At 37.1% G+C, this 16622-nt stretch overlaps 1 protein-coding gene across 23 annotated transcripts in view; it reads left to right on the top strand.

The window, feature by feature from the left end:
- The window catches only part of gphn.S (gephyrin S homeolog), a 220965-nt gene that overhangs the window by 149709 nt on the left and 54634 nt on the right, over positions 1–16622 (top strand). For 8 of the 23 annotated variants that reach the window (XM_041574186.1, XM_041574190.1, XM_041574191.1 and 5 more), the window contains 2 exons: positions 6005–6031; positions 7288–7344. In XM_041574186.1, coding sequence (XP_041430120.1) covers positions 6005–6031; positions 7288–7344 — 84 coding nt within the window. 23 annotated transcript variants of the gene reach the window in all.

Genomic DNA, 16622 nt, shown 5'->3' with positions numbered 1-16622 from the left:
ATTATTGACCTTGGTGATGTCAATCAGGCATTGTTTGGGAACAGGCAACCACCATCTGCCTTTTTAAAAGACTGGGAAGCAGCTGCAGTCAGGGAAGGGTTTTGTTTTGTTCTTCCTTGAAACACCCTGGCAGTCAACATTGGGCTAATGTCACAGGGCGGCTTTTGACCATTGCTTCAATTAGATAGAAAACTTTACCTGTCTAAACAGCCCTCCAAATGGAGTAGGACATTTTTACTCCTGTAATTTTCCAGCAGATATCTGCACCAGTCAAAATACCCTTCTAAAATAAGCCTTACAATCCACATTGATCTCCCAACGCTCGTACACATGGCATGGCAAGCCTTCGGTATTATGACCAATAATTTGCAGCATATTGTACATTTACAGTTCAGTTTGATGCTCTAATATCCCTGCAGATATTTGATCTTTCTGCTTTTCATCAGAAGCAATGTCTTAAATGGTTATGTTAGAAAAATAGTATTGGTGCCTTTTGTCATGGCCTTGCTTAAAATAACAAACCCAAGGATATGAGTCACCCCAAGTTTTTTCTTATGTTATGTCATAGATCCACCAGTTAGAAATCATGAAATCATGAACTATTTACAATACAATTGAAGATACACAGAATTTGTTGCCAAAAGATCCTGCGACATCTGTGGCCTTCTAGCTAACCTGTTCAAGAGAAAGTAAGTCATTCGTTAAAACTTAACTTTTAATGGTGATAATTAAAAAGTGTGTTGATAAACACATCGGAATCCAACATAAACAGACAAATACTGTTCTTTACTCCAAGAAACAGTGTGGGACCGTGTCCCTAAAATACATATAATTAAAAAATGCCTCAGGTATATGGTGAATCGGCAAAAAACGCTCAAGTTAAATCGTATACGTGGCAGCCCAGTATGTCTGTTAGAACAGTTCACCATGAACCCTCCCTTCCAAACCGTTCCCCTCCAAAATTCTACATGGGGAGCGAGTAGGAGCTGGTCCCCCACCGTCCACCTATGTCGCCTGCCCCTATGTGTTTCACCAATGACTTGGCTTTGAAAGACTAGGAACTGGCACTTGCTACCCGGATTTTCATTATTCACCTGTATATACCTTTGTTCAACATGAGCAAAATAAATTGGATAAATAACTGTTTTTTTTTTAATTTGTATTCCCTCCCCTCCTCCTGTAATATAGGATAGTTTGTAACAATAGATATACTGAACTCTATATAAACAAACCCCAACTCCAGCCTTTATCAGAATATGAGATAAGCAGAAGCTCGTGATACACAGGGAGTATCTGTGGGCTTATTAATAGGGATGGTAGTTAGGCAGATAAAAAACTAAAAGGTTGAACGTGTGTCTTTTTTCAACCTTACTTACTATGTTACTATGGGCAAATTTGACCCGTTTCGTTTCGCCAAAAATTTGCCGCCGAAAAGTCTATGGACGTTAAAAAAAAATTGTCGGTTGCGAAATTTCTTTTTTTACGCACGCCGCCATACAAGTCTATGGGCGTCATTTTTGCAGTGAATCAAGGCAAAAAAATTCCCTACTTATTTACCTACTTCTCCTTCTCCAGGTTGCTCGGAAAACCACATGAAGTGAAGCAGTTTTTCATTTCAATATTTGCCCTTCTTAATTCTAGAAATAACAAAAGCTGTCCATATATTTTTTAATTAAACAACACAAAATCTGTATGTTCTGGTTCAACCACATTCATTGAATTTATGTTGAAAAGGGAGAGTACAAATGCACATCCACAAAATACACCCTACGGCATTTTGTCTTCTCTTCAACCTAATAGCTACCTTTTTAATTTGTGTTTTTTTTCCACTCTTGGGAATGTATGTTAACCTACAAGTATACTTTCTTAATTTTTTTTTATTTTTATTGGCTTGTGTTTCCTTCATTTTTTCCGCAGATCTTCAAAGTCTTGTAGTCCTCATCTATAGATTGCAACTTCATGTTGGCAGGCTCTGTATTTGCCACATCATACAAATGTCCAGTGGTTGCTGAGATATTGGACTGGATTTGCATGACTTTAATATAACTCGGTTGACTGAATTAATTGCTATATGATCCAAGTAGTTGACTGGAAAGCTTGTTGGTCTGAGCTGGAATATGTATATACATTCAATATTTCAGGCCTCCGTAAATGATTTACAAAAATGCCCACCAGATGACCTATCACTTGAAAAGTTTTTCTTCTCTTCATATTGAATCTCTCCCATAAGTTTTCACATGATAAACCATAAAATAATTTTTTTCATTGATTTGAATCTGGCCCATACTTTGAGTAGTCCATCGTTTTGGCCAGTAAATTACAGACTCGATCTGTGTATGAGCAGCTTAAATGACTTTTGTATTTTTTATTTCTGCATTTTAGGGAAGAAACACATGCTCAGATTCGGGGAGATTAGTTGTCCGGCAACAAATCTCCTCTTCTTCGGGGCAACTAATCTCCCCGAACTGCCTTCCCGCCGGTTACAGAATTTAAATCACCGGCAGGATGACACTCAGAGTGCTTCGTTTTCTGAAGTCACCAAAAGTTTCCGTGTGAGGCAACTTCAGACGACTTCGGAAAACAAAGCTCTCAGAGTGCCATCACGCCAGCGATTTACAGTCTAGCCGACGGGAAGGCAGGGGAGACAGTTCGGGGAGATTAGTCACCCCGAAGAAGGTGAGATTTGTCGCCGGGTGACTAAACTCCCCAAATCTGAGCATGTGTCTCTGCCCTAAGAGATATTTAAGATCCCTATCACTGGAAGATTATTGTATGAAAATAATGAGATGATGTCGTGTGCAAAGCAGCCAAAAATGGGCATTGAGATCTGTAAGTTGTATAGTAGTTTCTTAGTGCGCTGTATGTTGGGGTAGACCTCCAGATGGCTATTTTTGCTATTTGTGCTTTTTCTCAGCGCTACTCCTTCAGGACACCTTTTTGGGGCCATTCATGAAAAATTTGAATGCAGATAAGTAGAGTTGAGTTCCTGCCAAACATTTGCTGGCCTTTTTGGATAGGCATGAAGTAAGGTCATTTGATGTAGCTTTTGTTTTGGAGTCAATGGTTTTCCTCACCAAGGCTTGTATAATACTTTCTTTATACAAGTGAGAAGTTGACTATAATCATCATCATTTATTTATATAGCGCCGACAAGTTACGCAGTGCTTTACCTTGGTTATAACAAACAGGGAATAAATGGTGAATAACAAACAAGGGTTACAGAGGGCCCTACACATGAGAGTTTACAAACTAAAGGTTCGGGTACAATTGAGACATTAGGATTTTAGAAAATTTAATGATTTATGATAAAGCAATGATTGCTTAAAGGGGTGGTTCAGTTAACTTGTAGCATTCTAAGCAACTTTTCAATTGGTTTTCATTATTTATTTTTATAGTTATTTGCCATTTTCTTCTGACAGCTTTCAAATGGGCGTCGCTGACCCCATCTAACAATACAAATGCATTGTTATCGCTAATTTTTATTACTCATCTTTCTATTCAGGCCTCTCCTATTCATATTCCACTCAAATCAGTGTATGTTTTCTAGGGTTATTGCTGCTGAATAAAAACTTAAATTACTCAAAATAAGCCTTAAATAATAAAAAATGAAAGCCAATTGTAAATTGTCTCAGAATATCACTCTCTACATCATACTAAAACTTATCTCAAAGGTGAACAACCCCATTAATTAATGTACATTGTATAATGCTCTACAATATCACCACATTCTATGAGCAAGTGTATTGATTGGGTTTTTGATGCTCATAATTTGGAGTCAATATTTTATTATTGAAACAATAAGGAATATTTTTAAACCCATTACCGTAAGTCAAATCTTTCTTCCATGGTTGAGAATGAAACTGCTTAGTGAGGTTTTGGCTCACCACACTGAGCTTTGTTCTACTATAAAAAGCCGTTATTTCTTTACTGCTTTGTAATCAAAAGAGGCGGTCTGGCATTAAAATTTTCTGGTTGGGCAGCAGATTTGAAATGTATCTACACATCAGATCTCCAGCTTTGTGCATTCTCAGCAGCGCAGTATATAGGCAATGGTTTCCAACCGATGTTGACTATAATTGTGTGAATCATTGTGCAGTATAATTATTGTTGCATGCTATTGTTTCTCTTTCTAAAAACAGAGAAATTACATTACTTGTAAAGAATGAGATATTTTTAAGAAGCAAAACCTAAAATGTAGACACACACATTGGATTATATATTTTAAAGGATAGGTAAAACTTTGAAATAAGTGAATGAAAAATTCATTCTTGTTTATTTCTTATTCCAAGATATTAAGGGACACATGTACTGTTAATATGAATGAATGTTGTTACAACAGCACCACCTGCTGGTCAGTTTCTGACCACCAAGTAGTCAGGAGATGGAAGAGGCTGCTCTGATGTTCTTTTGGTTAGGAAAGATTTAAGAAAGGTTTTATTTTTTTTCCTAAGTAGAAGAACATCAAATCAGCTTCTTTCTCTCTCCTGACTACTTTCTTGACTACTTGGTGGTCAGACAGGTCAGAAACTGAGCAGCAGGTGGCGTTGTTGTAACAAAATTCATTCATATTAACAGTACATGTATCCCTTAATATCTTAGAATAAAAAATAAATAAGAATGAATGTAAATTAAAAAAAGTGCTTCAGATAGTACTCTCATCAATTTTGCATTCACTTATCTTAAAGGTTTACTTATCCTTTAAGAGATGATGTGCATAATTTTATGGAAAATTTTATTAGCCCCATCCCAAAGTCACAAATAATGCATGTATAACTCCCATTATTCCCTGATTATATATATGACATATTAGTTTACACCCCTGATCAGATAAGACCATGCTTGGGCACCCTTTTCCCTCTAAAGCTCTTTCCACCCTCTGTATAAAAAAGCCCCACCCATTTTTTTGTGTGATTTAGGACAGGACAAATTATTTATTCCCAGTATTATTATTTTTGAGGAAATAATTGGTTAAAGAAGCTCTGTTTACTTTTTCTATCTGTGCCAGTTTATGTAACTTCTGGTTAGTGTTCCTTGTCTTGTAAAGTCAAGCCAGGCAATCCCTCCTGCTAGAGCTGATTAGGAAACATGCATGTTTCTTCAATTCAAGGGGGCAGCAGAGAAAGCTATCTCATATGTGTGTACTAAGCAGGGGCGTAACTATAGAGGAAGCAGACCCTGCGGCTGCAGGGGGCCCAGGAGGTATAGGGGCCCCACGAGGCCCTAATTTATATACAATTTCAGTAAATATTGGAGAAACAAGTCAACCTCTAAACATTTTGGGGGCCTGAAAAATAATTTGCTGTGGGACCCAGTAATATCTAGTTACGCCACTGGTACTAAGCTATACATAACTGATAATTGGCAAGGGCGTGACTACAGAGGAAGCAGACCCTGCGGCTGCAGGAGGGCCCAGGAGGTATTGGGGCCCCATGAGGCCCTAATTAATATTCAATTTCAATAAATATTGGTAAAACAGGTCAACCTCTAAAAATTTTGGGGGCTTGAACAATTATTTGCTGTGGGGCCCCGTAATATTTAGAAGATAGGAGATATTCTAACCCAGTGATCCCCAACCAGTAGCTTGCGAGTAACAAGTTGCTCTCCCTCCCCTTGGATGTTGCTCTCTGTGTCCTCAAAGCAGGTGATTATTTTTGGATTCCAGGCTTGGAAGTAAGTTTTATTTGCTAAAAACTAAGTATAGTGCCAAATAAAGCCGCTTGTAGGCTGGTAGTCCACATAGGGATACCAAATAACCAATTATAGGCCATATTTGGAACTCATGGGACTTTTTCATGCTTGTGTTGCTCCCCAACTCTTTTTACATTTGAATGTGGCTCACGGTTAAAAAACAAAATGTTGGGTACCCCCTTTTCTAACCTATTGTGTGTTTGTTTGCGTGAAAGACAAAGCAATTTAGGCTTCAGCAAATACTAACTTTTGAATAGTGTTGTTTTTCCCCATTTATAAAAAAAAAAATCACTGTCCCTTTGTATTCCATTGGCAGGTAGATCAGTACCTATCAGAAGCAAAGGTATACTTGCATGAGCTTCAAGTCAATGGAAGTCTGCCATTCACATCTCATTCACATCTACAAGTCTGGTCTGCTTTTAGGCATACTGTCTAGTCAAACTAGCAAGATCCCATCGTCCGTACTCCTGCAGCCCAAGTCAGAACACATTCATTACTGGTTAATGGATCCACCAATAAGCCCTATGTATTACTATACATTAAGCAGTAATAGAAGACATTTTAGAGTTTTTTTTTAAGTCCGGAAACAATTTCAAGGTATTGTGCTTATGGAAGTGTATATAGGTCTATACTTCTAAATGATCTAAGAAATCTTTGTTGTTTATAAGTAAAGTTGGTCATATACTTATACTTGCCAGTTTCAATTAGGTGATAGTCAGGAGATAGTTAGTAACAATTTTATCATCTGTGTTGTCACACCTGCATTTAAACAAAGTTGGATGCATTGTTTTTACATAGATTTTTAATTTGGGAATATTGTTGATCTTAACAATTACTATTCCTTTATTCTACTCATCTTATGTATATGTAGAAGTGTATACATCTGTATTCATTATTTATCCATATGCATGACTTTTACCCACATAGACATGTATCGTACGAATGTGCATCTTTGTATGAATTACACATACTGTACACATTGGGGTTATTTACAATAAAGTCAATGTGGAGAATCCATGGAGCAAATTGGGTGCTATGAACTACGTTTTCCATGATTCTTTATTACACATTAGTTTATATCCGTTGCCCAAAATCCCCTGGAAACCACAGCCAGAAAATAGTTCTGGTTATTTGTGTACCCTCCATTGTAGATGATCCCATTATGTGTTAATATGCTACTACCGATTGTAAATTTGATTACAGTCTTGATCAAAATGTAGGAATAATAAGACTGCACAAAGCTGTTGAACGCTAGCCTGGGGTCAGCATGTAAAGCCGTATGCTGAAGTTCCAGAAGCTAGAAGATTGCAGTAGAACAGTCGAAAGCTCTCTACAAACAGAAAGCTGTACAATGAACCAATAAACTGAATGCATTTGGCTCCTTTAGAGAAGATTCAAGGATCTCTAGCAACATCTGGAGAGCGACACATGTTAATTCCTATATTAAAGTGCATTCCAGCCTGTTTGTGCAGACCAATTATTCCAACAGTTTGGCCTTCCGATAATTTGCATGCCATGCAAAATGATACCTGAATTTTCAGTTAGGTTCACATTTTTCTTTATTCTTTTTTGTTTTTAAATCTGTCTCTTGCCCTGTAGCAAATTAGACGGCCGGACGAAAACAAAGTCATTACTAATAGAGTTGGATCCTTCAAAGTAAATATGTTGAAAAAATGCTTGCTATTTTGACTTCCCATCCCCACACATCTGAGGCTGCTTTCTTATTCATTGGCATTATTTTGTGATTGCTAATTTGCTGGCTGCCACTGTCATTTGTCAGTATTCATTTTGATTTCTCATGTCTGCAAACCAACTGCCAACCACGGTATCTCTTGACTTGGTCTCAACAAGGACGCTGTCTGGAAGTCTGAAGATCAATTAAACCTGAATTCTATGAGACTTCTTTGCTTTTCTGCATATTTGTTTGTGATTGGGCATAACAGTTTTTCCCTAATAGAAGTTGCCTTAAAGGAGAAGGAAAGGTTAAAACTAAGTAAGCCTTATCAGAAAGGTCCATCTAAATATACCAGTAAACCCCCAAAGTAATGTTGCTCTGAGTCCCCTGTCAAAAGAAACACTGCATTTCTATCCTTCTATTGTGTACTCATGGGCTTCTGTATCAGACTTCCTGCCTTCAGCTTAAACCTCATTGCCCTGGGCAAGAGCATGCTCAGTTTGCGCCTCTTCCCCCCCCTCCCTTCTCTACTGTTATCTGAGCCCAGAGCAGGGAGAGACTCAGGCAGGAAGTGATGTCACACCACATTAATACTGCAGCTCCTATTCTAAACAAACAGAGAGTTTCTAGAGCTTTTTACTCAGGTATGGTTTAACATTCTACAGAATAAATATAGCATTCTAGCTTGCACTATTGCAGCTAATCTATTGGCAATAAAATGCTTTCGTAGCTTTCCTTCTCCTTTAAGAGAATTCTAATATAACAATTACCTTAATTAAACTAATTTAAAGTGTTTGTTCTCTTCAAAGGACAGCAACTTTCTGTTCAGTCCCTCAAAAGAAGAGTATAATCAGCATTTCCCCCGGGGTTTAAACTGTATTAAAATTCAAAACAGTTTTTTGGATATGCTTGAAATATGTCTGAATATCTGCTTTATGGTTATGGTGCTTTCAGTTTCCTAAAAATCACTGTTGGGTCAACAGTATCTAAACAGGGTTTTCCCAACTGTGGGGTTATTTATCAAAGGTTGAAATTCGAAGTTATTAGATTTTTTTTGTTTAACTCTAATAAATTCGAATGTACTCACAACACAAAATGGAGGTCATTTAAGAAAAAACTTGAACGTCTAACATTCGATCAAGCAATGACCCAAAATCCGAGTTGAATTCGAGTTTTCCTCCGAGAACAATGTCAGGACGGCTATATAAACATCTTGAAATTGTTCAAGGGACCTCTGCCATTGACTTCTACATAATTATGGCCGGTTTTAGGTGTCGAAGTATCAAATTAGAACTGTTTCCAGGGTCGAGCTGTATTAAATCTCACATTTGAATTCAAGTTTAAGTTGGTGGTTTTTAATTCAAAATTGTGAGCTTTGACCAAAAAATTCGAATTTACCATTCGAATTTCTTATTAGCATAAGCCTACCTGTGTTTAAATAGTATCTGGCCCATTTCAAAGAAAAAAAAAAAATAGTCCTGCTTTAGAACAACAACAAAAACACAACCAAAGCTGACATCCACAAAGTTGTTAAAAATAATTTTTCAATTGTATTTTTAGATACAAAAGATGATGGTAAGTACATCCAATATATGTTTCGTTTGCAAATGGTCCCAAGAACTTAATTGGCTACTACAATAAAAAAAAAATAGTCCTAATTTTTCCTAAACATCTTGTGTATTCTTGGAAAAAAATATTCTACAATAATTAATTTTCCTGGTAACCTGTGACTTCCTTCATGTCTAGTGACTTTAGATCAGTTTTTATCAAACTTTTGGTCAAGGTTTCCCTTTGTTAGTTAATTGAGTAAAATATATCAGTGTATCAGTAGTTGCAAGAATATCTGTGACCAGAAATACATATTTACTCCAAATCTCACTAACTAACTGACCTTCAAGCTGGACTTTCAGGTATCTCTAGGAGAGAAAATGGTATTTTTTCCCCATTTTACACCCCAAATGACTTTCAGGCTGAGCCCCCTTGCCATTGCCCCTGTGCTGAGCCCCCCCTGGAGATCCAGCCCTATAGTTTGGGAACCATAGCATCATAGCATAATTTATCATGTAAATAAACGAAACAGGGGCATTATTGTTTATAATTGGATAGCCAGGCCCAGATTTGTGGAAAGGCAACAAACGCCCGGACCTTTGTCGGCAGAATTTTAGAGGGGTGACATGCCACCCAACCACACCCGCCGCATTGGTTCGGATGTACTGGGGATTCGCAGGAAATACAATATTTTTCAAAATTTCCACCAATCCCCAGTACTCTGGACTCTATTCTGAAGGAAGGGGAGGGGATTGGAGCAATGAATGACAGCAGGCCTAGGGGCGCCTACTATGTAAATCCGGCCCTGAGGATAGCTTAGAGTGGCCTTTATCTCTTATCTTTGTGAAAACTGCCTTGCCAAATAGTTTTCAAAATCTTAAATGCTCAAATTGGTTTACAGACTGTATTTAGGGAATTGAGGATCATGTTTAATTCAAATCCTCAGTCCTTTATGTTTGGCAAGTTCATCATGCAAGGCAAGTAAACTTAGCACATTTGTATCACTCATAGCCTGATATTTTAAGGATTGCAGAAATGCTTTGACCGTTTAAGGCAACTATTGAAGAAAGTCTATCTAAAATAAAATTCTAATATTTGATAAAACCTGAAATTTGCACTTGGTGTGTTCCTACCAAGAGCAGTTCACGACTTTTACTCTCTTTATGCCATGTGGTGATTTATTGGTGCTTTGTTTTGTTTATTTAAGAATATTAAAAGGATTCTACTTGCTTGACAGTATTGCCCAAAGACCAAAAATGTTGTTTTGTATAGGAAACAGTGTAATCAGATTAGATTCATTAGACAAACAAACCTCAGTTTAGGGCTTTGTTTACTTAGGGGCAGCTTTATCAACCGTCGAAGTGAAGTTTCGAAGTCAAAAACTTTGAATTTCGAGCTATTTTTTTGTGTACTTCGACTAGGGAATAGTCATACTTCAATTCGAATTTGAAAAAACTTCAAATGACTCCTCCATACACTCACATAAATTCTATATACCCATACACTAACTATAGAGTTTAGTATCACAATAGCCTTTGATATTAAGTCTGTCCAAGAAACCATCCAAGTCCCTCTTATAGTCATTAACTGAATCAGCATCACCCGGCAGTGCATTCCACAACCTCACTGTCCTGACTGTGAAGAACCCCCTACGTTGCTTCAAATGAAAGTTCTTTTCTTCTAGTCTAAAGGGGGGCCTCTGGTGCGTTGATCCTCTTTATGGGTAAAAATGTCCCCTGCTATTTGTTTATAATGTCCTCTTATGTTCTTGTACAGTGTAATCATGTCCCCTCTCAAGGAGAAAACAACCCCGAGCTTGACAGTCATACCCTCATAATTTAAGTCTTTCTTCCCTCCGGTAGTCTTAAATCCCACTAACAAACAACAGCAAATCTTATGAGTTGTAACTAGTGCAGGAGGTTCCAGCACCCTGGCATACTTGGGGGGAAAATTTCAATTTATATTGACATTGTATCACTGAAAACATTGGGTTAAGTTGTTTTCAAGACAAGTTAGCACTTGAACTAATGCTCACTGCAGAATGAAATGCCTCCGACATATTAAATGGAAACCCTTGACTTAAGTCTTTCGATTAACACATGTAAGATACTAATGTATTCTTTGCATGCCAGGGTTCTGCATGTCTTGTCTTATCAAGACAAGCTATTTGATTCTTTTAAATACACTCAACCAGCCTCCATTTGTAAAATGCTATTTCTACCAGAGAAGCAACAATTATACCTTTCACAACTGTAAGAATCTATTTAACACTTGAAAATGTCCTTCTGTTTCAGCACCAGTAATATGCAGTCTGGTTAACTTTCATAGACTTATTGCCATATGCAGATTTTATTGTGTGCGTTTAATTCATTTTCATGTTGGTTTCTAGCTTAATTATGTGCAAGAAAATGTACATCTATGGGTAAGGGCACACGCTGCTATTTCGGGAGATTAGTCGCCCAGCAACAAATTGCTTCTTCTTCGGGCGACTTCTTTCCCCAAACTGTCTTCCCTCCGGCTATAATTTAAATCGTCGGTGGGATGTCACTCAGAGAGCTTCGTTTTCTGAAGTTGCCCGAAATTGCCTCACGAGGAAACTTTGGGCGACTTTGGAAAGCCGAAGCAATCCGACTGCCATCCTGCCGGCAATTTACATTCTAGCAGACGGGAAGGCAGGGGAGATTAGTCGCCCGAAGAAGTGATTTGTTACTGGACGACTAATCTCACGTAATAGCAGCTGTACTCTGTATTGGAATGACACATAGTGGCAGATTTATTAAGGTTTGAATGGTAAATTAGAATTTTAGGGAAAAATAACTCACAAATTCAAATTTTAAATCAACAATTTAAATTTGAATTCGAATGTAAGATTTATCACACCTTGACTCTGGAAACAGTTCCAATTTCAATTATTTGCCACGTTAAACCTGCTGAGTTCATTTATAAGTCAATGCCAGGGGTCCGTTGAACCATTTGAAGATGTTAATTGCCTTCCTAATATTCATGTTTTTTGTCGGAGGAAAACTCGATTAGAATTTTCGGGTCGTTCATATTCCATCGAATATTAGGCTTTTTTCATAAATAACCTTCCATTCGAGTTGTGAGTAAATTCGAATTTATAAGATAAAAATCGAAATTCGACCTTTGATAAATCTGCCCGATAACCATCTGCTGTCGTACTCAACTATTTTTGGGACCCATCCAAATGTTTTTATTAAAGTATATCCTTCAACCATCATTGGAGTTACAAATCCATGTGCCCCAGTTACATCAGTGTTCTTTCTTTCCTGGGGTGGTATTTGTGCTTTGGAATTTTGTATAAGGCTTAAATTATACAGTCAAATACTAAACTGTGCCCTATAGAAAAGAGCATCGCTTTACATCTTTTAACAAAATGTCTGGCCTGAATCTCTAGACACTGAGCTATGTCAAACAACTATAAAAATGATTGGGGTAGCCATCAAGAGTCATGGGAAAAAAAAAAATTTGTTAATGAATCAGTTAATAGTGCTACTCCAGCAGAATTCTGCACTGAAATCCATTTCTCAAAAGAGCAAACAGATTCTTTTATATTCAATTTTGAAATCTGACATGGGGCTAGACATATGTCAATTTCCCAGCTGTCCCAAGTGATGTGACTTGTGCTCTGATAAACTTCAATCACTCTTTACTGCTGTACTGCAAGTTGGAGTGATATCACCCCCTCCCTTTCCACCCCCCCAGCAGCCTAACAACAGAACAATGGGAAGGTAACCAGATAACGGCTCTCTAACACAAGATAACAGCTGCCTGGTAGATCTAAGAACAACACTCAATAGTAAGAACCCATGTCCCACTGAGACACATTCAGTTACATTGAGAAGGAAAAACAGCAGCCTGCCAGAAAGCATTTCTCTCCTAAAGTGCAGGCACAAATTACATGACTGGGGGCAGCTGGGAAATTGACAAAATGTCTAGCCCCATGTCAGATTTCAAAATTGAATATAAAAAAATCTGTTTGCTCTTTTGAGAAATGGATTTCAGTGCAGAATTCTGCTGGAGCAGCACTATTAACTGATGCGTTTTGGAAAAAAACATGTTTTCCGATGACAGGATCCCTTTAAGCATTATTAAGTTATCTACAAAGTGTGGAATGACCTCAGTACAGCTCATTTTTAAAGCTTTGTTTTTTTGTAAGTGGAGGGAAATAAATCAGTATAGAGGTCAAGATGGGCTTTTATTGAGACAGAGAAAACCAAAATTCAATTCCATAACGCATAGATTTGCTGAACATGATAGTAGTTTGTGCTTCTTGATAATGACTTGGTGTACAGCTAGCAATCAACCTGTCACCAAGCTCTGCTCAAGTAGAGCAAGCACTAAAACCTCTCTTGTACTTCTTATCTGTCTAACATATTGTCACCCCTCGGATCACTCTCTGCCTGGTAGTATATTCAGTATCATACATATTTGGAAAAGGAGAATTATTTTTTGGAACAAGTTAATTTTATCAAAGATGATTAATAAAGGGTGATTGCACTTCAAAGGCTTTGTGACCCGATTAAAATACAGTTGAAAGCGAAAATGTGGGAACCCCTGTCCAAATTTTAATGCATAGAAATACGAAAATAGTAATTGTGTCATGCAAAAAGTTGGCACCCTATTAAGTCACTATTAATTATACCCTTCTTTGGCACAGATCGCAGTTCATAAATGCCACGCCTTTTGTATCCAGCAAACCAAAACATTTTTGGTGATTTATTAAACCCTGATGCTAGAAGTCCGAATACGAAAGTACTTCATCTCAAACCTGCCAAGTTCAAGTAGATGTCAATGGCAGATGTCCAGCGTACAATTAGATGATATCATGATATGCCCTGGGTTCCGTATAATAATCTGATTAATTTGTGGTTTTCGGGTGATAATATGTAAAAAGACGGAGTTTTAAGGTGTCAAATCCGAAAACATCATACGGATTTTTCGCGGTTTTATTCCTGCACCAGATTTTTTTTTTGAGTTTTTATTGATAAATACAGTAAAAATATGAATGGGAGTTTGGTTGAAGTGGTTTTAAGAAAATAGTGAGAAATTTTCATATTTTAGTAAATAACCCCCTATATCTGTTCTTCTCCAGTCTGTGAATCTCAAGGGATTCTTACATATTGTCCATAACTTTTGTTTCCACTACTTTACTATTACATGTATTAATAATAACTTTTAAGTAATAACATTTATTGATTTAACCAATAGATGTAGTTTTTACAGTTTTTAGAGCTTCGTCAAGCAAACTGAAATAGCACATATTTATCAAACCACAAGTACGATACAGAAAAATTCTTACCAATTACACACAAGTATGGATTCCTAATAAGATATCTATTTATCAGTCGGTCTGTCAAAATAGTTCTTGAAGTTTGCTAAGTTGTTGCAATAGATAGTGTTTAGGGTCCTTCATCAGTGGTTTCATTAAGGGGCTGATTCACTAAATTCGAGTGAAGGATTCGAAGTAAAAAAATTTCGAAGGTTTTTTTGGGCTACTTCGACCATCGAATGGGCTACTTCGACCTTCGACTACGACTTCGAAACGAAGGATTCGAAGTAAAAATCGTTCGACTATTCGACCATTCGATAGTCGAAGTACTGTCTCTTTAAAAAAAACTTTGACCCCCTAGTTCGGCAGATAAAAGCTACCGAAGTCAATGTTCGCCTATGGGGAAGGTCCCCATAGGCTTGCCTAAGTTTTTTTGATCGAAGGATATTCCTTCGATCGTTGGATTAAAATCCTTCGAATCGTTCGATTCGAAGGATTTAATCGTTCGATCGAAGGAATTTTCTGCGCTAAATCCTTCGACTTCGATATTCGAAGTCGAAGGATTTCAATTCCTAGTCGAATATCGAGGGTTAATTAACCCTCGATATTTGACCCATAGTGAATCAGCCCCTAAATGTGTTTATAGGCAGTGTGTTCTCAGAGTAATCTATTATACCTTCTAGCTCAGGTCAACATTCATTTCCATGAACGGGATAGATAAGGTACCTTGTCATAGTCAATAAAAAAAAGCAGAAGCAATTTTCAAGTTTTATTTAAAGCGGAAAATGAAAATTTTTATATAAGCGTCATGCTGAAATAAGAAGCTTTCTAAATATAATAAATTCAAAATTCGGTACCACTGTTTGAAATATTCAAGTTACTCTTTTCCATCCCCATCTCTCTTCATTCTCTCTACGTGCTGTCAGAGTTCGATTTTTTTAACAGTTAGGGGCAGGTTTATCAAGGGTCGAAGTGAATTCGAGGGAATTTTCGAAGTAAAAGAAATTCGAAATTCAAAGTAATTTTTTGGATACTTCGACCATCTAATAGGATACAACGACTTCGATTCAAAGTAAAATAGTTCGAATATTCGACCATTCGATAATCGAAGTACTGTCTCTTTATAAAAAAAACTTCGAATTCATCCCCGTCTCTCTTCATTCTCTCTACGTGCTGTCAGAGTTCCATTTTTAACAGTTAGGGGCAGATTTATCAAGGGTCGAAGTGAATTCGAGGGAATTTTTGAAGTAAAAGAAATTCGAAATTCAAAGTAATTTTTTGGATATTCGACCATCTAATAGGATACAACGACTTCGACTTCGAATTCGATTCAAAGTAAAATAGTTCGAAGATTCGACCATCCGATAATCGAAGTACTGTCTCTTTATAAAAAAACGTAGAATTCATCCCCATCTCTCTTCATTCTCTCTACGTGCTATCATAGTTCCATTTTTTAACAGTTAGGGGCAGATTTATCAAGGGTCGAAGTGAATTCGAGGGAATTTTCGAAGTAAAAGAAATTCGAAATTCAAAGTAATTTTTTGGATATTCGACCATCTAATAGGATACAACGACTTCGAATTCGATTCAAAGTAAAATAGTTCGAAGATTCGACCATTCGATAATCGAAGTACTGTCTCTTTATAAAAAAACTTCGAATTCATCCCCATCTCTCTTCATTCTCTCTACGTGCTGTCATAGTTCCATTTTTTAACAGTTAGGGGCAGATTTATCAAGGGTCGAAGTGAATTCGAGGGAATTTTCGAAGTAAAAGAAATTCGAAATTCAAAGTAATTTTTTGGATACTTCGAACATCTTATAGGATACAACGACTTCGACTTCGAATTCGATTCAAAGTAAAATAGTTCGAAGATTCGACCATTCGATAATCGAAGTACTGTCTCTTTATAAAAAAACTTTGAATTCATCCCCATCTCTCTTCATTCTCTCTACGTGCTGTCAGAGTTCCATTTTTTAACAGTTAGGGGCAGATTTATCAAGGGTCGAAGTGAATTCGAATTCAATACTTTGCCAAATTAAACCTGCCGAAGTGCTATGTTAGCCTATTTCTAGACCAGTTTTCTAAGTTTTTTGAAGTCGAAGAAAAATCGTTCGATCAATTGCTGAAATCCTTCGAATCGTTCGATTAGAAGGATTTAATCGTTTGATCGAACAATTTTACTTCGACTGCAAATGGCCACGTTAGATGGAAAAATAATTAGACTTCGATATTCAAAGTCGAAGTAATTAAATTTGATGGTTGAATTTAGTACAGGTATGGGACCTGTTATCCAGAATGCTCGGGACCTGGGGTCTTCTGGATAACGGATCTTTCTGTAATTTAGATCTTCATACCATAAGTCTACTAGAAAATCATGTAAACATTAAACCCAATAGGCTGGTTTTACTTCCAATAACTTA

The sequence above is a fragment of the Xenopus laevis genome, chromosome 8S (genome assembly GCF_017654675.1).
Source record: "Xenopus laevis strain J_2021 chromosome 8S, Xenopus_laevis_v10.1, whole genome shotgun sequence".
Classification (NCBI taxonomy): domain Eukaryota; kingdom Metazoa; phylum Chordata; class Amphibia; order Anura; family Pipidae; genus Xenopus; species Xenopus laevis.
Note: the sequence above shows the minus strand (reverse complement) of the source record. Positions and strands in the feature narration are given on the sequence as shown.